Source organism: Papilio xuthus, unplaced genomic scaffold, assembly GCF_000836235.2.
Source record: "Papilio xuthus unplaced genomic scaffold, Pxut_1.1 DF828952.1, whole genome shotgun sequence".
Lineage (NCBI taxonomy): Eukaryota > Metazoa > Arthropoda > Insecta > Lepidoptera > Papilionidae > Papilio > Papilio xuthus.
This window is the reverse complement of record NW_013529697.1, coordinates 7,960,448-7,981,564: the sequence shown is the minus strand read 5'-3', so window position 1 is coordinate 7,981,564 and position 21,117 is coordinate 7,960,448. Positions and strand designations below refer to the sequence as shown.

Below are 21,117 nucleotides of genomic sequence, written 5' to 3'. Positions count from 1 at the left end.
CCACCCCCACCCCCTCTTCTAGTCAAACATTAACTCGACATCGGACTCACTTCACACTCACAATGAAACTGTACACAATACATACGACAAGCGTATTGACACAATATTAATTAAATATAAGATATTATTATAATTTAGTACACGACACATTACAATGATGAAACTGAAACATCCATCACATGTTTGTGTCTACTTAACATAATAATTTTTCCTAACTCTAGCTCTTGTAAAATTTCTAGTCCAATAGTGAGCGAATTTACAGCAATTTACGCGACCGTTATATTTATAATATAGTAAATAAGAGAGATTTACCTATTTGTTAGTATACAAATAGAAATGGGCATAATTCTCTCTAAAGTTCTAATCTAGTCCAGACATTTATGTCAATATTTTAACTATTCCGACCATAAATAATATATTAACAATAATTATTATACCTATATACAAAAAAAAATCATTTAAATACCTACACCGTGTTCCGAGCCGACGAGATATTTGAAAATCTCTATACCTTATATAAAATATATTTAGTTACCAATGTTTATTTAATGTTATTTATATTGTTTTTAATTTATTGAAATATTTTATGTAAATTTTTGTTGCATTTTCGTTATGTTTTAATGTATTTCTTATTTTCTAGATGTAGTTAACTCTAAGCGAAAGAAGCCATTGTCTCCATTCGCACAGAATAGTAAGTTCTTCTTGTCTTATGTACACATATTTATATATTTATATTTGTCTATCTTATTGTATGGGAGATAATATTATTTTGTTTGTCTATGGTACAAAATGTCCGTTGTCTTTGGTACTGTGAAAATTCTACATGAATTAAAAAAAAATTGTGGTTTTTCAAAGACAAAGGGTGATGTCAGTGTGGAAACTCGCAGTAATTGTTGGTTGTTTGGTCGTAGGATAGTTCTGGTGGCAGTTTTCTTACTTCTTACTAACATTCATTTAATTGACTTATTTATTATTAAGTATAATTTATTTGCTTTATTATCTAACAAATACAGTCAATTATTTTATTATGTGGCAGGAAATATTGCGATGCGAGTTTCACCTTAATTATATTTCATAGTTCAACTAATATTTGACTAGGTCATTATATTTTGATATATTAAATTAAAATTTGATGATTTGGTATGAAATTGAAGATTTTTAGGCATTTTTTTTGGGATTTAAAAAAAAATATCATAATTATGTTGCTTTTTATATTCTATGAATAATTTTATTAAAAGAAAATGTAATTTTTTTGTAGTTTTTAGACATAATTGCTATTAAATGGTTAATAGTACAAAATTTTTTAACATAGTGCTAATATGAAAATGTGTGCTCGACTCCCAAAGAGAAGTTAAGTCTCTCTTATATTGTACAATTTCAAATTTAGCTTTTAAGATATAACGATTATGTAATAAATATATTATGTACTACGTATTATAAATGCCAAGATATATTTAAAAACTAATATTGTTTATGTACTAAAAATTTTACTACGAAATTATAATAAATATAAAAAGCTAAAGCTTTCTACATATAAAAGCTTTGAGCTGATTATAATTTGTTACCAAATCTTTAAGAATGGTAGCTATTTTTTTTTCAAATGGCAACTATAAGTGTAAAATAATTCAGGGTTTTTAAACTGTTTTTTAAATGTGCGTTCTAAATAAATTGTTATTATTTTTAAACATATCTTTGTTACAAATTTTCTAGACGTGTTTAGAAGAATTTACAACTAGTTTAATTAGATGAAGGAATTTTTGATTGATTTTTTTAATGAGTACGTCCAATGAACAGCTCCATTTCGATGACTTTTACATTTTTGTAGTGTACTTTTGACAGGAGGCTTGAGTGTTGCAAGGATCTGTAATTAAAATGCTACTAAAATAAAAGAAAAGTTTCTTTTTTATCTCAATTTCACGTTTCATCCTTGAATTTGGGCTTAAAGGTACGGAATATATGAACATTAGGCATGGTTGTGTTACTGTTGTTACGTCTAGTGTTGGTTTTTTTAAAGCTTGTTCATTTTGGTTTTGTTATATTTTTGTGACACACATTGTCGTATTAGCGTTGTGAGTTTTATTTTTATGCATGCTTTTATTTACTAAGCGATCATTTGTATTAAGTTTAACGCAATATTAACAGCATGTTTAGCTTTTTTAATTATTTTCTATGTTAGTTATAAGTAATAAGCCAGCACATGTATACTCTAAATAAATGATGCATAAAATTTATCAAAAATTAGTAGGAAATAATTTTTTTTTAGAGAATACAAGTGTAAATGTTTGATTTTTTTTACTTTTCCTGTAAATAATATTAACAATACAGATGTAGTTAATTGTTCAATGATTTAGTTAAGTTGTAAATATACTATTATTTAATTAAATTCAGTATAATTAATATGTTATATGTATTACAGTTACTTTCAAAATGGACGTCGGCGGACAGATCAAGACCGAGCCTCGAGGTGAGATCCTATTAATTAAACTTGATAAATAAGTTTCAATAAAATTATGATATTAAAAGTTCCTTTGAGGAAAAAAAGGCAAATTCGTAGTTCCTGACGTTATGTCTTTCAAACAGTCTTTAATTCTATCGCATTAGTTGATATATAATGTGTATTTTGCAGAGTCTCCGAGTTACGTGCGCAGTCCGGCGCAGCACGCGTACCCGCCGTACGAACAGGTAACTTACATCATTTATCATGTCACTGTGAACATACACAGTAGTGCATTATCTATGGTATTGCTTCAGCAGTGGGGCATGGAGATGCCGCAGCAGCTGGGCGTGGCGGGTCCGAGCCCGGGCGCGCAGTACCACGCGCAGGGCATGTCCTGGATGGAGCAGAGCTACCTGCAGGTGGCGCCGCAGCTGCAGCCCCACTCCCCCGGCGTGCAGTCCCCGCTCTCCCCCGCCATGCCGCACCACCACCTCGCCCTCCCGCACCACTCGCCCGCCATGGGACACGTCTCCCCGGGAATGGGCCAGATGTCTCCCGCCATGGGACACGTCTCACCGGTCATGGGACACGTGTCTCCCGGCATGGGGCACGTGTCGCCCGGCATGGGGCACGTGTCGCCCGGCATGGGGCACGTTTCTCCCGGCATGGGGCAGATGTCTCCCGGCATGGGGCAGGTGTCCCCAGCTATGGGGCACGTCTCTCCCGGTATGGGGCACGTGTCCCCGCAGCTGAATCACGGCCAGGGGCAGTACATGCAGAACATGGGGCAGCAAGCTCTGATACAGGTTACTTTGTTTAATTCATTGTAGTTAATTGGTCAATAAATTTAATCTAGTAAAAAAAACCATTGTATTAAAGAAATATTACTAAAAGAAGGAAAAATACTTCAGTGGTACCAACATAATGAGACGATAGTGCGCGTTATTAAAAAGTGTAATGTTTTAAGGAGTTGGAGGCGACGTCGACGAGCACGCCGTCGCTGTCGAAGCTGCTGGAGGTGCAGGGTCAGGCGGAGGGCGAGGAGATGCGGCTCAGCTCCGACCTCTCGTTCCCGATGTGCGGCGCGGACCTCAGCGACAGCCTGCGGGATCTCTCCACCAAGGACCTGCTCAGCAACGCGGACTGGCCGCCGCACGGGGGCGGGTAACATCTCGCTCCACACAACATAAGAAGAAATAATATCTGCACATCTCATCCTGACTACTAACTAACAGGATTGTTTTTCTTTCTATTTCTATGTCTCATCGGTATTTTACATTTTTTTTATGTTTTATGGTAAAATGTAAAAAGTTGAGTAAATTCTTAAATTGTATTTGTTTTTATAATACTTATGTACATTCAGCATAGTTCAATGTTAGTTGACTGCTTCTAGTATAGTTCTTTTCAATTATCATAGCGGCTCAAGTGAAGAGCCGTCGATATATTTGATAACTGTAATACCAAGTTTGATATAACTTACGAGCTTAAATGTTTTCTTAGTTTTAAATATCATCAAATTAATGTATATGTAGAAAGTTTTTGAATTCACCTGTTTTCGTTCCCGCTATATGAACATATTTCATACAAAAATTCTGTTACAACCCCAAGGAAGTTATGATACATTAAGGATAAATAATTAAATTTTCTATATTTGTGTATTTTGAATTAATTCTTTTGTAAATATCAATGTAAACTAAAGTTAAATTGCTTAATTTTGCAATATTTTCATATTTTTATATTAATGTAAAAACCATCTTACATAATTATGTGATTGCGCATAATAGAACATCACAATTAATTATAAGTAAAAATAAACATCACATTTATATAGTTTTATACTAAATTTATTAAAATATCTGCTTATGAAATAATTAACTCATGAATTACTGTGAAATCACCAGATTTGTGTATTTTACTGTGGGTTTCTGAGACCAAAATCCACATTCAAAACATATCTTATTATCTCTGTTGTGTCAAATGTATTGAGAAGGATGACGATATGTTTTATACAGACATTTCGATCTCAGAAAGCCACAGTTAGTCTTTCATACTGTTATATTGTTCAGTCTCTCTATTTGTTGAAGTTTACCTACTGCAATAACAAGGCCCACAGTTTTCTATATAATTAGTTATGTATTGTAAAATTGAACATGTAATCTGATGACAATACAATCTCTACTGGATTAGAAATTACTATTGTAATTGATTACTTTAAATAAAAACGACATTATCTACTTGATAGTGTGTTCAACAGTTTTTGAGGATAAATTTATGAACTATCACAATCAGTCTGACCTTTATCTCTTTATATTACTAAATTGATTCCTTTGCTGAGGTCTTAGCTCTAAAATTTGCAACTAACTATTGTTTAACATAGACAAAAATATTATATTAGTACAGCGCACCCTATCGGACGTAAAGTACAACTCTTATATAAATTTTTCAAATCTTGTCGATAATGTTACGAAATAAATATCGCAAATATTCGTGATAGACCCTCTGTCATCTATTTACTTTGGTTATAATTATAAATCAAATAGTAATCATGTAAATATATTTCAAATACATTTTATTGTACAGCTTTTTGCTTTGTATATACTTTTTTTATATATTTGAAGTTAAATTTGTGCAACAATTGGTGCTTTTATATATTTGATGAATTCATATTAAAAATTTGTATAAATTGATAAGTATTAAAGTTGAGATTAATATTACTTATATAACTTTTGTGATTTACTTTTTTTTTCTAAAATGATCAAAGATCAAAATTTACATTGTATATGAGTTGTCCAAATTCATTCGTTCTAATATTTATGACATTAATTTTTCTTATCAATTTATAGTTGATTTAATCATTAAATTAAGAGATTTATGTATATAATTGTAATGTGTAACACGGATTCTCAAAGGCTTGTTACCAAATGCCTTGGGGCAACAACTTTCTTAATAAAATAACTCGGCAATTCAACATCAAATGTTGTGAGTTCCAACTTCAATATCGTCGTATCACAAGTCAATAAAAAACACATTCAAAATGTGCGATTTATGTTCTCATTTTATATAATTTCGAAAATAAAGATTTTATTATAAGATAATTTTGCTATTTTCATTATTCCTCATATATTACTTGACAAAAAGGAGAAATAAGGGTAGCATCAGTTATATCGCTTGATGAGACTGGACTAAGAGACTAGAATCTGACGTGATCAGCCCAAAGCATTGTGATCATCTTAACTATACATGTGAGGCGACAATCTTTAAAAAGAATCAAAAATTCATTTAGTTCCAGAAATATACTTTTTTTATATCATAAGGTGGCAAACTAGCACGCGACCTTCTGAATAAGCTGATATAGCCTGCTGCTCCTAAACGTCCGCGATTATTGATTTGCCCAATTTAACTAACAAGGACGGACAAAGTATATATCCCTATTCCTATGCGACTTTGCCATCTTTCACATTCTATTTGAAAGAAATAGAGATATTTATTAAAATATTAGTGTGCTGTAACGCCACCAGTTGGATTGTATTAAGATCTGGTAAGATCAAACAAGATTCTGGAGAAAAGAATTTATAAATATTTATATTCTGTGGTATAATTCATAGACATAAATTGGACAAAAAGAAGCGCTGCGTCAGTGTCAAACTTTTTTTTATTTATTGTTGCTAAGCAACAGTTAAAAACTTAAAAGTTTTTTGTATTTGTAATCAAATGATTTAAAATATGACCGAGCCCTTTAATTCTACTGGTCCAGAACCTAGAAAAGTAGGAGTTTGGACAGAAGGAACTCATATAGAGGCAAAGTAAGTTAAATCAATCAATAATAAGTTTGTTTATCTGCACCCCATTCCAAGTTGTATTAGAAAGGAATGTGATTCTATTCTAATTGCCACAATCGTAATAATTCTTTATATTATGCACTGAAGCTTTACTTAATTTTATTAACTACTTTCGCTAAATCATCACACAAGTATCTGTCTTAATTAAACTAATTTTTTTAGAGAGTTTGTGATACCAAAGAAATCGCCAGAATCTATTGATGATATACCCACCATACCGGACTTAGATGACTTGCAGGACATTTTGGAAAAGGAAATTTCTATGCCACCCATGTAAGTTTAATTTCTTAGTTTAAGACTCAATCCATTCTTGTTATTTTTTATATTTTATATCAGCTTTTATGTATATGCCTTAATTTTCAATAAGTTTTCTTTTTAAATGTATAGTGCCAATCAAAAAGATGCAGAAACTGCAAACACATTAGCGGAAGTTGGTGGTGGTGTAAGCAGCTCGAGTGAGGGTGTGGAAGCGGTGCTGGAAGTGCTCATGTCTTACATGCCTCAAGCAGAGGAGTCTGATGTGGCGGACACTGTGTGGACTGTGGACTCCTTGCTCAATGAACTGGCTGAAGAGAATGATAATACTGGCAATTAAAGGGGTAGTTAGTTATTCAAAAGTACTAACTATAATGTTTTAACCTTTTTTGGTTGAATTCTGGCTGCTCTTTTAATAATGATAAGAATAATAAAATATATACAATTAAAAAATATATATTTACTGTAATTAAGTTAAAATAATACCGTCCAATTACTAATTTATTCGTTTTTTTTATTTAAATTTATATAAAAATGCATCTGCAGTTTTAGATTTCCAAATTAGAGGGAAAATAAAAACTTCAATGCCATTTTTCAAATGTTTAGGAATTCAAAAAAGTATTGCTTAAATAAAAGATTAATCTCATTGTACATTTTCATAAATTTTTCGTTAACAAGTAGTACAAAGCTCATTTGATTATTTTACAAATAAAAAAACATATTCATTGATTATTTAATTATTTCAGTTACAATTAATTTTATTTAATCAACTATAACTTACAAGTTAAAAAGTTAAAGTATTAATAAATAACAGAATGTCATGACTCTTATACTAAATATAACATTATTACTTATGACCTAGCAGCGAGGGTTTGCATCAAACCTTTTGTGGTACCTCCTGCTGACCTAAACGCTATTACTGCGGTCGCCACTAAAACTAAGTATGATGGTAGAATCGTTGCTGCATACCACTGGTTACGATTCAATAAACTCAGACCGGACACGAGGAAGTGGGATCCAATGACCCATGTAATCTTCAAGTAGTTTTTATCATCCAGTCCGCTGAAGAAGATTATGCTCCAGAATGTATTAAGAAGTATCATGCAGAGTGTCATCGCTGCACTCGTGACAAAGAAGAATTCTGTTCCACTGTACAGACCTAATGTTCCAGGACCAACCTGTAATTCAAATTACTTACTTACTTTCTTCAAGAAATCTATGTTAAATGATGTTGATATTTTTATGATTATGAAAATAAAAAAAAAACACAATTGTCTACGACTTCTAGTTAACAACTTACAGAATCAGCAAGTACATTGACCAGGGCAAAGGCTCCACTCATGGTGCCAAACCCAAGCCCTGAAACATATGCCATCTCCATTTTGTTGCTGCTAATGTTATGGTTCTCAGAGATCTCCTTCAAGCCCGCTTCAGTTTTTCTTAGTAAACGATAGGTGCCGTAACGGAATGCCTCCTAAAATTAGGCAAAATATGTAACTTGACATTACTTAACATAAGTCCTAATAAATTTATTCAATTTTGTCTTAATGTGATAGTAATTCAAATAGACAATTTCTAGATACTTACTTGAATAATAACCGCAAAAACCATACCGAATGCGAGGTGAGATCGTAAAGGCACCACGGCGAACCACACCAGAGACGACACGAGAAATGAGAGCAGCCAAGCAAACGCTGCCGCTATCATGATGATGATGCGCACCGGGTCATTGGCGATGGTAAGCGCGAACATTGCTAATGGCGCGCCGAATGCAAGCAGCGAACAGCTGAAGAATTCCGCGAGAGTCATCTTTGTAAAATTTTATAAACTTTTCATCAATTTATACACAATAGACTGTTTTACGGGATACTGTTATTTGCAACTATTTTCATAACGGAAGCGATTTGTTCAAATATCACTTTTCTAGCATTACTTATAAATTAAGTTAAGTAATAAATGAGAAACTTTTGATTCTTTTTCTTCTATACGACTAAACCATTGAAAGTTCAAATTGAAAGAAAAATATAAAGAAAAAATATTTTCATGTCATTCACTATCTATCTGTCAAATTTTACCAAAAGCTACTCTCCTGCAGCCAATAATAATTTCGGTTGATAACAATTTGCTTTCTGTCTTTGCTTAAAAATTATTTTCTATACAAACTTCGATCAATGATTTCTTAACAGATTGATTTCTTTTAAAGAATTTTCGCAAAATTATCTAAAACATAAAACATTGGATTTATGTTTTAGATAAAACTTTTGCATTGGCTTATTTCGTGTGCTTGCAGCGAAGCGAGAATATCAATATCATTGACATTTGATTGACATTTATAGATCTGCCTGAGATAGAGTTTTTGTTCGAAACATGGTTTAAAATTAAACACATTTATAAATGGTCTTCGGTTTATTGCGACTTTCCGATGAGTGCTTTTTATATTTTTAAAAGACGCGATTATTTTTAAATTGATACTATAGCAAGACTTACTGTCTTTTTACGGTGAATTTAAATATGGCACCTAAACAGGGTAAGAAGACATTGTGGTTGGAATGCGAACATTGTGGTTGTAGTGTATCCACGAACGATAAGAACATACACATAGAATTAAAATGTGCAAAGGATCAAATAAAATGTCCGTATATGGAGGACGGCAAATTATATACGTGGTTGCAGCGTGGCAGCGCTCCACCCGATGGCGCCCCGCGAGATTCGGTGCTGATGCATCCTTCAACTGCATCTTTGCTCGGCGCAGTCATCGGAGCGCCTATAGAACTGACTAGGGCCGGGGCTCCTAAGCTTGTCAAACGTGTATGGCCGGCTAGGTCATCTGCTCCTGCAGCTGTAATTCTTCCTGCTGCTGGTGAGTAACTCTATTGTTCAGGCAAATTGTTTTATCGAGATTAGGTAAACTTTGCTGACAAAAAGTGTAAACAAAAGCACTTTCCTACTTCTAACATTATATCTTTCAGTGCTAGACATTTAAAACTGTGTGAGTCATTGTATGAAAAAAGGTTTTTAACTTTTCTGAATGATATTTTTCTCACATTTATTTATTTGCTGATGACACCTGGCAAGAAGAGTTAAATTTTAATTTTACCTCATTGCATGACATAAAGAAAAATTAAAGAATATATTTTGTTTCAGATTTGACCGGAGCTTGGTGCGCAGGTGGGGGTCACGTTACAGTTTCTTTGCTCACTCGACAGCTAAAAGCAGCCTTTCATGTTTATTTTAAAATCAAAGATAACAAGATAGACACAGAAATTGGGGATGTTCTTAAGGAGCACTTTAACAACATTTTACTTTCATTTGGCAGTGTGCTTGTCTACTATTACTTTGGTAAGAAACTAGAAATTGTGGTGACAAGAATTAATTCAGAGGAAGATAAGAATAGCACTAAAGCATGGTATGTTCTTAGTGAAAATACCGTTTGGGAGCAAGAGAAGACTGCTGAAAAAAACAAAAGGAAACCGGTCACATTGGGTGGTATAGATGATATTCTTGAGGAAATCAAAACATTAATCAAGATATCATTTAATATTGAAAGTTCATTTGCCAACTTTCAACCAACACGAGGTCTGTTACTTTATGGCCATTCAGGTATAGGTAAGACTGCCATTTGCAAATATCTTATTGAAAATTTACATTGTTTTCACATAGAGTTGAATGGGCCAACAATTTTCAGCAAGTATTTCGGAGAAACTGAGGCTACTATGAAGAATCTTTTTTCCAAAGCCATTGCTAATGAACCGTCTATAATTCTAGTCGATGAGATTGAAACAATATGCCCTAGACGTTCATCAGCCAGCACGGAGCAGGAAAGAAGAGTAACATCAGCATTTGTTTCACTATTAGACAACTTACATTCGGAAGGCAATAGAGTGTTTGTTCTCGCAACAACCAGGAAACCGGAAGCCATAGATCCAATGTTAAGAAGATTCGGGAGACTGGATAAAGAAATTGAAGTGCCCATTCCTGACAGAATTAGACGAAAGGAGATTTTGTATACTTTGTTACAAAGTCTACCCAGCAAGATTTTGTCACAGGATATTGACTCAATCGCTGATTTAGCTCACGGCTATGTCGCCGCTGATATTGTTAACCTTTGTACACAAGCTTCTTTGAGGTGTATAAAAGATAACAGCGACTTCATACTCAAGGAACATTTGTTAATGGCATTGACGGTTGTTAGGCCTAGCGCTATGAGAGAACTTTTAATAGAAGTTCCTAACGTGCGATGGTCCGATATAGGAGGACAGGATAATTTGAAACTGAAATTGAGGCAAGCAGTGGAGTGGCCTCTGAAGCATTCAGAGAGTTTCAGGAGGCTGGGCATTCGGCCACCAAGTGGAGTGCTGCTGTATGGTCCACCCGGCTGCTCAAAGACCATGATCGCAAAGGCCTTGGCGACAGAAAGTGGACTCAATTTCTTATCAATCAAAGGACCCGAGTTATTTTCCAAATGGGTTGGTGAATCAGAAAAGGCGGTCAGGGATTTGTTCAGAAAAGCACGTCAGGTGGCTCCTTCTATTATTTTCTTTGATGAAATGGATGCTTTAGGCGGAGAACGGGGCGCGGGCGAAGCCGGAGTGCACGAGCGAGTGCTGGCGCAACTGCTGACAGAGCTGGACGGTGTGGTGCCACTGAACGCTGTTACAATACTAGCTGCTACCAACCGCCCGGACAGAATGGACCGAGCGTTGCTTAGACCAGGGCGACTGGATCGTCTGATATACGTGCCGCTACCAGACATTGAGACGAGACTGCAGATATTAGAGTTAAAATTGTCAAAAATGAGTGTTAGTGATGATGTGAATCCGCACAGCCTTGCTGCCAAAACGGAAGGATTCTCAGGTGCGGAGTTAGATGCGCTGTGCCACGAAGCAGCTCTTAACGCACTGGAGAAGGACATAGATTGTCAGGAGGTCAAGATGGAACATTTTGAACATGTACTGATAGATTTTAAACCCCGCACACCCCAGTCTTTGTTGAAGGTGTATGAAGAATTTGCTTTGGGGCAAAGATCTGTATAAGTAACTGATAATATTAGTAATTTTATATCGGTGTCTGTAATAAATGTTCGTGCTTCGTTTTTTATAGCTTCAAAATTTATTTATTAAGTCATTGGCGTGTATACTAATATGATAATTTTATGAGTCAATGTAGAATAAAAACATTTAGTATTTATATCATTTATTACATAATATTTAAGCTTACAAAATATGTTTACTACTATTGGTGTATAAATTAAATAAAAATCTAATTCAAAATAAAAATAATCACATACTACCCACACAACTATAACTTGTACAATTGCTTAACATTATAATTTTGTCTGAGCAATACATCGGAGGATATACTCCGATATTGACAATGTTGCAAGTATGCAGATGATTGTGAGTTGTCTATGGATTTCATGAAATATAACATATATTGTGTTCTCAACTCTTACTGTCCCATAAAAGGACTTTGAGCAAAGTCCAAGTTAGAGGTGACTTGCCCTTAGATATAAGATGTTCTCGGCGTAAAGTTTCAGTCATAGTTTCTATAATTACCAAAGCCTAAGTCGTCAAACGAGACATATGTAGGTTAACAATATAACGTACTAGTGTATGTTACGTGTGATTTTAAATATTGCTTTATTTAAAAAAAAAAACGAAGTTTTATTTTTGAATTTAATTTTTTTTTCCAATTGATGTTATATTTTGTACTATTATATAATAAATTCTGTACAACATTGTATACAAAATTAATGTTTCATTTAATAACCTCTGTTCGCATGGGAAGTGGTTTTTCATATCAAAATTCTATCCACTTTACTTCGCCAATAGCTAGTTCATACTAATAAATTGAGATTTACATAGGTTTCTAATCATAAAGGCCCTGGATGAAGAATCGCTTGCTCTCAAAATAATCAAACATTACCATTTCCTTTGCAGAAACATTTGCAAAAACATCTTGGTATTGTTTTTCAACATTGTATGAAATATATTTTTATGTGTGCCGACAGTGGACAGTCACACGACGAGTGACGTTAACACTTAATTCGATGGTCTCCAGTGTGATGAACTAATTAAAAAAATCTACTGAACTAGTTTAGAGAAAATTCCGTAATTTAAAAAAAAAAAACAGTTTTTTGCTAGAAAAAATTTCGTCGAATTAAGGGTTAATCATATTTAGCTAGACCAGATTACAAAGTGAAGGCTAAGATTGAAATTGTACAGACAACAAAATCCATCTTTAAAATAATTAGATTCGAGACTAATTGCCCTCCTATACAAATTAACATTTGATTAATATCCTTGATAAAGTCATAAATGTATGGAGTAACAATGATATGTCATATATTTATTACTAATACATTCACCGTGAGTTTCTGAGAACGAAATCCCCTTTTAAAACAAATTGTTATCTCTTTTTAATCAAAGATGAAAGGGAAAACGATATGTTTTATACCAGTCTTTCCCAAAGTGGGCGACAACGCCCCCTTGTGGGCGCTGCATGTCTTAAGTTACGGGTTACAGTAAAAGTTTCGTTTAGAATTCTCCGTTAATATACATATATAGGTCACAATAATTAATCAATTTAATTTGAAGTTATAGTGGTTTTTAAATATGTGAAAATATGGGGGGCGCTAAAAAATATTTATTCTCAAGTGGGCAGTAGATAAAATAAGTTTGGGAACAACTGTTTTATACAGAGATTTTGATCTCGGAAACTTACGGTTACCTCTAATCGAATGTTACTTTGTCAATGAGGGCAGTTTGGTGATAAAGAACTTAACATTGTCAGTTGCACTTTCATTCACACTTGACCTTGCAAACCTAAACCTCAAGGTCATCACTATCACAAATATAATTCAACAAATTTAAATATAACCCGGGAAATACCAAACATTATACAGTATAAATATAAACTAAACTTAACACTATCATAGGTTCAATTTATCACTACATAGAACCTGAAATTATTTGTCACTATGATGCACTACAATATTGATTCACGCCGATTTCAGCCGCAGGTTTCTGAGGCCAAAACCTTCGTTTTATACAGAGATAATGGTCTCCGAAACTGACGATAACCAAAACAAGTACAAAGTTTTCACTGACAAACACATGTATTCACATATCTCATTTTCTCAGTTTTTTTTAATGAAAACAAGATAATAAATACGCTTTGAACACACGTGGAAACTCATCCTAAGTAAAAATGCGTAATAATAGTGCTATTCAAATATCTTGTCAGTTTGGAACAACACAATGATATAGCGGGGTGTCAAGGTATGCGGGGAGGGGGGGGGGCACTACGCAAATCAACTTGTGGCACTAACCGTGGGTTTCTGAGACCAACATCCTCGTTTATAACTCAATATTAATGTGTCAGAGATAATGACAGGGATGATGATGTTTTACACAGATACAGAGATTTTGGTCTCAAAAAACTACGGTAAATTATTTGTAAAAACGTATACACTAAATATTAAATTTATATTCACTATTAACTATAAAATGTGTTTTATTACCTCAGTAAGATTATATCATTGTTTATATAAGCAAAAACATATAAACAATGATTAAATCTTTGTATGTATTTGATAAGGAGGTTCACATAACCTATAACCCTTGACATCATTTAGTTAAGCAATAAAATGCTTACAATGTGCTATATGTTTCATATGATCAGTCTTAAAAGATTAATCAGTATATCCCATTATAATAATCAAATTTTCATTAATTTTCAGTTGTTTTTGTCACATTATTGTTGTCTGCGACTTCGTCTGTGCTGAATTAAAAAATCCAGTAATAAATATAGCCTATGTCACCCCGGGATAGTTTAGCTTCCCAACTGTGAGAGGATTCAGATCAGGTTTTATAGTTCCGGAGCTTATTTAATGCAAACAAACTAATTTTTCTTCTTTATAATACCAATTTAAGTTTTTTTTATAGTTTAGTTATCTTTAAGGTCATAATATTGATATCTCAGCGAGATATAAATTAAGAACTCTAACCGTGGATTTCTGAGACCAAAATCCCCATTTTAATCTCAATAACCAACGGTTGAGTTAATTTTGTTTGAGATCTAATCAATTTCTTTTAAATATCCAAAACTTTTAAGGAATTATTCTCATTCGCTTAGCGATTTAATTTATAATCAATGTCTACAATATTTTCACACTATTTTTTTTTAATTTGCACCTCATATTGTGTGTCATAAGAATGATATTAAGATAAATATTGCAGACATTATTATAAATGTGTAAATCTGTGCAATTATTTGTGTGCGCACAGCATCATGTATGTGCATGACATGACATCATTGTTATGTATCCTTCTCTTAAATGGCTACAATTTTTTAACCCTTATAGTTACAAATTATTGTAGAAATGTTTACTTTTTAACTTCAAATTCGGATATTTATATATGAATTTGCATTACAAAGTTAAATTTGATTTGTAGAAGTCCGAAGTTATTTGTAAAACTGTTGAATTGGAAAGTTTTCATATGAATGGTAGTACAAGAAATACATTTATACGCGCAGTATCTCGGTGTGCCTGTTGTAGCAGATGGCGATCCAGTCGGGCTGGGTGGCGCCCCACTGGATCTGGTTGACCTCGCCCTCTGCGGCGGTGTACGCGAGGATGGGGTCCTCGATGGCGCGCGGCATCTGCTGGATGTCCCAGATCAGCGCCTGGTGGTCGTCTCCCGCAGTGCAGATGTGGCATGAACTGAATACAACATATTACACACTTCAGATATAACTGACATCAGAGTATAAATAAATATGGGGGATGGTGGTGGTGGTGGTGGTGGTGGTGACCTGTGGGGGGCCCAGGCGATGCCGTTGACGCAGGCGCGGTGGTTGTTGAGACGGGCGACGGGTGTGCAGGGCACGCGCACGTCCAGGATGACCACCTCGCACGCGTCCATCGCCACCGTCGCCAGGTAGTTGGGGTCCTGCTTGTTCCACGCCAGCCGCAGCAGAGGCGTGTGTTGCGGGTCCTGGCAACATCATTACAACCTCATACTTTCACACTCTCACTAATGCCACACATCAACGCATTTCATGTATGCTACTCGGACCATTGCTTTTAAATCCAGTTTAAAACGTATTATTACCTCTGTCTTGTCAAAGGTAATGACAGGGATGACATGTTTTGTACAAATATTTTGGTCAGAAACGAACGGTGATTGAGTTAAGTCAGGTGTATTATTCAAATGATAGTTCCATTTTGTCATATGAAATATTATAAAATACTTCTCAGATTCCTTACAAATGTATTTTTTTTTATATTATAAGATGGCAAACGAGCGAGCGGCCATCTGAAATCGCTGAAATAGCGAAGTGACCGTTGCCCATTGACATACGCAATTGCATATGCGTTGCCTACCTTCAATCGACGGAGGAGAGGATGCACAGAAAGATAATATCTTCCCTTTCCATGCATCCTCTCATCCGGAAAGTCCACTTCCACTTCCCATCCTTTCCTTATAAAGAAAAGGATGGGAAGGGAAAGAGGACTAAATTAGGGCTCCGGGACGCACACTCATCAGACTGTACTCGGAATTGCTTCCACTTGACGCCTGTCTTCTGTGTGGTCGTGGTATTTCACCGAGCGAGCCGGGCCAAGTCGTGCGAAGATGTTAAAGCTCGCTCTGCCACTGTTAAATGTATGTATGTTGAAGTAGAAATGAAATTGCTAGTGATAGTACCTCGTATATGATGGTGGAGTGCTCGAGATGCCTCAGGTCGAACATACGCACAGAGCCGTCAGCCCCCACAGAGGCGAACATGTCGCGCCCGCCGCCTGCCCGACTGAACGCTATGTCGTACACCTCCTGCACATTACATATTTACAGTTCCCCGTACACCACCTTCAGTTCACCGAAGATCTAGCACTTTTTAAGTTTTAAAAGTGTTTAATCCAGCTGTAAATTAGTGATCTGGTGCTGTTATTTACTTTGTATTAAATCAAATATTAAAAAAAAATAACTTAAGAAATGAAACCACAGGTAAGAGCTTTGTCCGTTCATCTGTATTATACTGCTTGTTTTTCCACCATAAATAACTTTACCTTGTCATGAGCAATCAGTTGCGTCTTAACATGTCCTGAGACATCATTGACTCGTCCCAGCACCTGTCCAGTCTCCAAGCCCCAGATGGTGCAAGTGGTGTCAATACTGCTGGTGCCAATCAGATTGGGGTCCACCTCGTTCCAGTCAAATGATGTGAGTGGTGCACAGAAGTCAGAGTTCTTATTGTTGTTTAAAACACATTCAAATAATGTGTAAGGTTCACCAGCGCGCCATATGCGAAGATAGTCACCTAGAAAATTATAAATAGCATTTGTGAATAAATATTATATTAAATAAATAATTAATAACTGCACTATATGAGTTAATAAGAAATTTGGAACATATTGTTCATGTTTTTACCCAAAACAATTTTGATCATATTCCAAAAAAATACAATTTAGTATGTAAGAGCTTTAAATAGCAATTTATTATGCTTATAAATATTTAAATAAATCATATAATTCTGCTTGCATAACAAAATGCAGTAACTTACCACTAGTAGCAAGTAGATCAGGATACACCCCCTTACTGTCAGGTATCCACATGATCTTGGTGGTGGGGTAGGGGTGGTCAAATGTGCTCTTTGCACTAAACTCACTTGTCTCTTCATCCAGTGATATTATTTGTACCTAAATTAACATAAGTTATATTAAAATCTGTATTAGTATTTAAAAAAAAAGTGAGCTCAGATTGTTTGTGTAGCGACACTTTAATTTTACCTTGTAGATGTAAAGTTGCAGGCAAATAAGCTTATATAATTATTATATAATACATAATTCAATAGTACAATTATTTACTAATTTTGATTGTGACCTAAAAATACTTTGACTATATTGCTTATCAGGATTATTTTAAAACAATTTTATTGGTACCTTATTATTATATTCTTCAACAAAACTGCCAAGTGCCAGCCTGAAACGTTTGTCTGGTCGTACTGACCAGTTCATGGAGTACAGCGGCCATGGTGCTTGATATCTGAAACAATATCTCACTCTCAATACTGGTATTACCACAATTCTGTGACTTACTTACATTATCAGACAGCATGTAAATTCTTTACCACCATCTTTCAGAAATTGTAACTGTTTAGTTAAGGACTATAAAGGTTAATGTTATTTTTGTTTTCCAAGTTGTTTGTGTTTTGTAAAATAAAATAGATTATGAACAAGCCTTTTACTAATTACAGTTTAAATAAAATAGTCTTCATTTGCTTACTTGTAAATCTCTTTGCGTTTTGTACTGGAACTGGTAGTACTTGAGCTGCTATGTGGCATCGACATGTTATCGAATCTCTTTCAACACTTGAAAATGCAATAAACTTGATTAATTACAACGCTTACGATACAAATTACACGTAACAACATTATAGAATCATATTTACGTTATATAAATATGTCCTAGCTTCGAATAGTCTTGTAATTTCGATTTCTTTACTTAAATCAATTAAATAGTGCGGTGTACCGTAAAATTAGTCCAGTCTTGAAATCTATCGTGTACCAAAGGACAGTAAAATTATTGTATTGATGTCGGAATCATTTATTTAAAATGATTTAAATACTTATTATTGGCACAAGGTTTATTTTTATTTTATCTTTTATCACATGTAAAAAACAAGCATCATTCAAACCAAAAGCAATTCAATAATTTTGACGTATTAGTGACAATAGTGACATTGATAATATGTCGCTTTGCGTCTAAAAATATTGTGTTGAATTTAAGTAAAAACTAAATTCAACCCCACTAATGAAACTCCTAGAATACAAAAATATATACTTATCTAGCTGTAAAATTGTAAACAATTACAATGTTTAATTGTTTTTTGGAAATCTATTGTCTAGTCTAGTCGATCTTTCCCATGGGTATTTTGCATCAACAGATGGCGCTTTTCATAATAAACTTATCAGCAAAAGTTACTAAAATATTAGCACGACATGGATCGTTTACCGCTCTAATGCGAATACGAAGTAACTACTGTAATTAATTTGTGCATATTTTGCCAGCGTTAGGATAGGTCGCGTTACACCGCTCAGGGTGCTGTACTGAAAGGGGCGCCACAGGTCTACGAATTAATAAGATCAATAATTAAAAATTCAAATCTCTTTAAGTTAGGGGCTTCATATCATGTGACTTATAATAAAATAAGGAAAAATATTACTTTTAAGTCATTACTTAACAAATTATAACGTAAGTTATGGAGCATAGAATTACATCGCAACCTAGATTTCCGACAATGACATATTCGGTAGTACAATCAACTTATAGATTCCTATCAGGCGCCGTGGCCGCCTAAGGACGCCGCTTTCTTTTGCGTGGCCGCTCGAATAGGGATAAGTGATACGAATTGCGTAAATTCTGTCAAGTACTTACGATATTATGTAATGTTTTGTTATTGAATGTGAAATAACTTTACAGAATAAATCGCGATTGTTCTCAATCTGTCAATGTGGATATGTGGTGGTCAAATTGACCATAGAACTTTGTGTAGATTATAACAGTGTCATAATTATAGGCTGCGACTGTTTTCAGGTGATTTGCTGATATTGTATTTGAACTATGTGGTGCTTATATTGATTTTTATTAATAATTCATAACATTATATACAAGAATCAGAAAAAGAGTGCAACAGGTGCATGGTTACACATACTACTGACATGTATGAATAGTAGCCATTATAGGTTAATTTATTCGTTTTATACTTGTACTTTGTTGCTAATAATAATTTGTTAGTGCGTGTATCCGGTTTTTAACCGGTCTTATTTATTATTAATTGAAGTAGGTTATTGCTAATGTAACACATGTCCACACACGATTATAATTCAATTTATTGTTTAACATTAGACAATAACAAGAGGGCGTAGCGTGTTGTCAGGTCAAGGTGGGTTCGAGCGGTAACTAGTCTTTTGTCCAAGGCGGGTCTCCATCCGTCAAGTTTTGACAGGTGCCCGCCAATTCATATTTAAAGGTTAGGGCATCGATATAAAATTAGATCGAGCTTTTTAAATTAATCATTTCTATAAATCCTTTGTTACATTCAAATGTTACACTGATAAACATAAATGTAAGACGAGAAAGAGAAATCAGCGCCATATTGACAATAGTGAAATAATTTAATCGTAACAATATAGTAAATTATTACAGCCTTGTGGTAAAGGTCAAACATATTCGTATTATTGGAAATCCATCAATACTGCAGCTACAGGGAAGTGGCCTCACGGCGATCAGATTAGGCGGACAGCAGCAACGGGCAACACTGGAGACAATGCCCGGAGACTGGCGTGCACCTTGAACCGACGACCTTTGCCTCTGCGCTAAAACAATTAAGTACTAAGCCGAAAGGCTTGACCAATTGAGCTTTATATTATGTTATTACACGTTGTTACACCTCGCTATTTTTTTAAAGAATTGTTTTTAATCTTCCGCTCAGTTTTTTGGTTGCTTTATATTTAATTTTTGAAAATACATACATAGTACAGTAACGCTCAAAATCAGCGCTGGCTTTGTGTAACTGCCCAGTGTCTGAAAACAATCCATGCTAAGCTAGCGCTACTATTTTTCTGTACTGGCATAATGTAAACCATACATAAGACGAGAGAAATTGAGAATGTATTTTAAAAATTGGTAATAAAGCAACTAAAAAATTGATTAGAAGAATAAACACAATTCTTTAAAAACAGTAACATGTATAATAGTAACATAATATAACATAAATCAAGGGAAAATGATATCAGCTCATTTACATTTTTTATAAGCATAATTAGCTGTTTCTAATTTAAGAAACGAGATGTACTCAATGACGCATCATCGTATATTAAAAATGTATTTGGTAGTCATTGGTGATATATTGGAAATATAACATAGGTGATATAAATGCGCATACGTTTATTTACTTAGTTTTTTTACGGCATACGGATTTCCTTATTAACATGAAAGGTTTAGCATTAAAACAACTGATTTGTCCTTGATAATTATAACGATGAAATAAAAATTATTCTAGTATACAAATTTAGTATTACTTTTACTTTTAAAACAATAAAATAAAGACCGATATTTTAACGCCCTCCTGCAAATAACAATTGATAGTTGATTCAAGTGGACCAGACTGACTAACTGATGTACCATGTCGTAATAAAAATGCGATAGTTTGGATGTTTAGACAAATGTTTGTTAGAAGATATCTCCAGAACGGCTCAACGGATTTCACTAATATTTAATATAAATGTAGATGATAGTCTGGACATAGATTACTTTATATGTTTTGAGATGTAATACTGGCAGGCAGAGAAGAATACGAACGATTGAAAAAAAAAATACTTGTCAAAATAGGTCACATAGGATGTTGTATTGATGCAAACCTTCTTTTATAAAAAATAAAAAACATATTTACATAATCACGAAAAACTTTGTTAATTTCTGAGTCATATTATTTGTTCATATATTAAATTGATAATAATAAGATATGCTTACTATGTATTTATGTAAATATATTAAGGAAACTATATTCGGATGTAATTAA

General features: G+C 34.1%; 5 protein-coding genes across 9 annotated transcripts in view; 3 read left to right on the top strand and 2 right to left on the bottom strand.

Annotated features, from left to right (window-relative positions):
- Dorsal (embryonic polarity protein dorsal) overlaps positions 1 to 4,058 on the top strand; it is a 20,862-nt gene extending 16,804 nt beyond the window's left edge. For 3 of the 4 annotated variants that reach the window (XM_013324606.1, XM_013324589.1, XM_013324614.1), the window contains 5 exons: positions 641 to 691; positions 2,417 to 2,464; positions 2,627 to 2,682; positions 2,752 to 3,243; positions 3,405 to 4,058. In XM_013324606.1, the coding sequence (XP_013180060.1) occupies positions 641 to 691; positions 2,417 to 2,464; positions 2,627 to 2,682; positions 2,752 to 3,243; positions 3,405 to 3,605 (848 nt within the window). In that variant the 3' untranslated portion in view covers positions 3,606 to 4,058. The remainder of the gene's footprint in view (positions 1 to 640; positions 692 to 2,416; positions 2,465 to 2,626; positions 2,683 to 2,751; positions 3,244 to 3,404) is intronic. The other variant, XM_013324598.1, reaches the window with a different exon arrangement.
- A 2,009-nt stretch (positions 4,059 to 6,067) lies between these two features.
- Positions 6,068 to 7,013, top strand: LOC106124178 (uncharacterized). Its single transcript, XM_013320651.1, has 3 exons — positions 6,068 to 6,240; positions 6,439 to 6,549; positions 6,664 to 7,013. The coding sequence occupies exons 1-3, from the start codon at positions 6,161 to 6,163 to the stop codon at positions 6,869 to 6,871; spliced, it is 399 nt and encodes a 132-aa protein (XP_013176105.1). The 5' UTR covers positions 6,068 to 6,160; the 3' UTR covers positions 6,872 to 7,013.
- Positions 7,014 to 7,315: 302 nt separating this feature from the next.
- aph-1 (gamma-secretase subunit Aph-1) lies at positions 7,316 to 8,548 on the bottom strand. Its single transcript, XM_013320732.1, has 3 exons — positions 8,119 to 8,548; positions 7,832 to 8,005; positions 7,316 to 7,709 (listed from the first exon to the last, which is right to left on the bottom strand). The coding sequence occupies exons 1-3, from the start codon at positions 8,338 to 8,340 to the stop codon at positions 7,383 to 7,385; spliced, it is 723 nt and encodes a 240-aa protein (XP_013176186.1). The 5' UTR covers positions 8,341 to 8,548; the 3' UTR covers positions 7,316 to 7,382.
- Positions 8,549 to 8,865: 317 nt separating this feature from the next.
- Positions 8,866 to 12,229, top strand: LOC106126874 (spermatogenesis-associated protein 5). The gene is made up of 2 exons (XM_013324779.1): positions 8,866 to 9,391; positions 9,676 to 12,229. Exons 1-2 carry the CDS (start codon positions 9,043 to 9,045, stop codon positions 11,562 to 11,564), a joined length of 2,238 nt encoding a protein of 745 aa, XP_013180233.1. The 5' UTR covers positions 8,866 to 9,042; the 3' UTR covers positions 11,565 to 12,229.
- Positions 12,230 to 14,117: 1,888 nt separating this feature from the next.
- wap (DDB1 and CUL4 associated factor wap) lies at positions 14,118 to 18,247 on the bottom strand. 2 transcript variants are annotated; one of them, XM_013325759.1, is made up of 8 exons: positions 17,986 to 18,247; positions 17,820 to 17,905; positions 17,477 to 17,579; positions 17,098 to 17,233; positions 16,604 to 16,854; positions 16,242 to 16,367; positions 15,349 to 15,530; positions 14,118 to 15,256 (listed from the first exon to the last, which is right to left on the bottom strand). In XM_013325759.1, the coding sequence occupies exons 2-8, from the start codon at positions 17,882 to 17,884 to the stop codon at positions 15,058 to 15,060; spliced, it is 1,062 nt and encodes a 353-aa protein (XP_013181213.1). In that variant the 5' UTR covers positions 17,885 to 17,905; positions 17,986 to 18,247; the 3' UTR covers positions 14,118 to 15,057. The 2 variants fall into 2 exon arrangements, with proteins under 2 accessions (XP_013181213.1, XP_013181222.1); XM_013325768.1 differs by having other exon boundaries at positions 18,066 to 18,247.
- Positions 18,248 to 21,117: the final 2,870 nt, after the last annotated feature.

Coding starts and splice junctions, on each gene's coding strand:
- LOC106124178 (XM_013320651.1), top strand. CDS start 6,161: ATGACCGAGCCCTTTAATTCTACTGGTCCAGAACCTAGAAAAGTAGGA. Junction 6,241..6,438: donor GGAACTCATATAGAGGCAAA/GTAAGTTAAATC, acceptor TAATTTTTTTAG/AGAGTTTGTGATACCAAAGA. Junction 6,550..6,663: donor GAAATTTCTATGCCACCCAT/GTAAGTTTAATT, acceptor TTAAATGTATAG/TGCCAATCAAAAAGATGCAG.
- aph-1 (XM_013320732.1), bottom strand. CDS start 8,340: ATGACTCTCGCGGAATTCTTCAGCTGTTCGCTGCTTGCATTCGGCGCG. Junction 8,006..8,118: donor TTTTTGCGGTTATTATTCAA/GTAAGTATCTAG, acceptor GCCTAATTTTAG/GAGGCATTCCGTTACGGCAC. Junction 7,710..7,831: donor TCAATGTACTTGCTGATTCT/GTAAGTTGTTAA, acceptor TTTGAATTACAG/GTTGGTCCTGGAACATTAGG.
- wap (XM_013325759.1), bottom strand. CDS start 17,884: ATGTCGATGCCACATAGCAGCTCAAGTACTACCAGTTCCAGTACAAAA. Junction 16,855..17,097: donor TGATCTACTTGCTACTAGTG/GTAAGTTACTGC, acceptor ATAATTTTCTAG/GTGACTATCTTCGCATATGG. Junction 15,531..16,241: donor ACTCCACCATCATATACGAG/GTACTATCACTA, acceptor TGATGTTGCCAG/GACCCGCAACACACGCCTCT.
- LOC106126874 (XM_013324779.1), top strand. CDS start 9,043: ATGGCACCTAAACAGGGTAAGAAGACATTGTGGTTGGAATGCGAACAT. Junction 9,392..9,675: donor TGTAATTCTTCCTGCTGCTG/GTGAGTAACTCT, acceptor ATTTTGTTTCAG/ATTTGACCGGAGCTTGGTGC.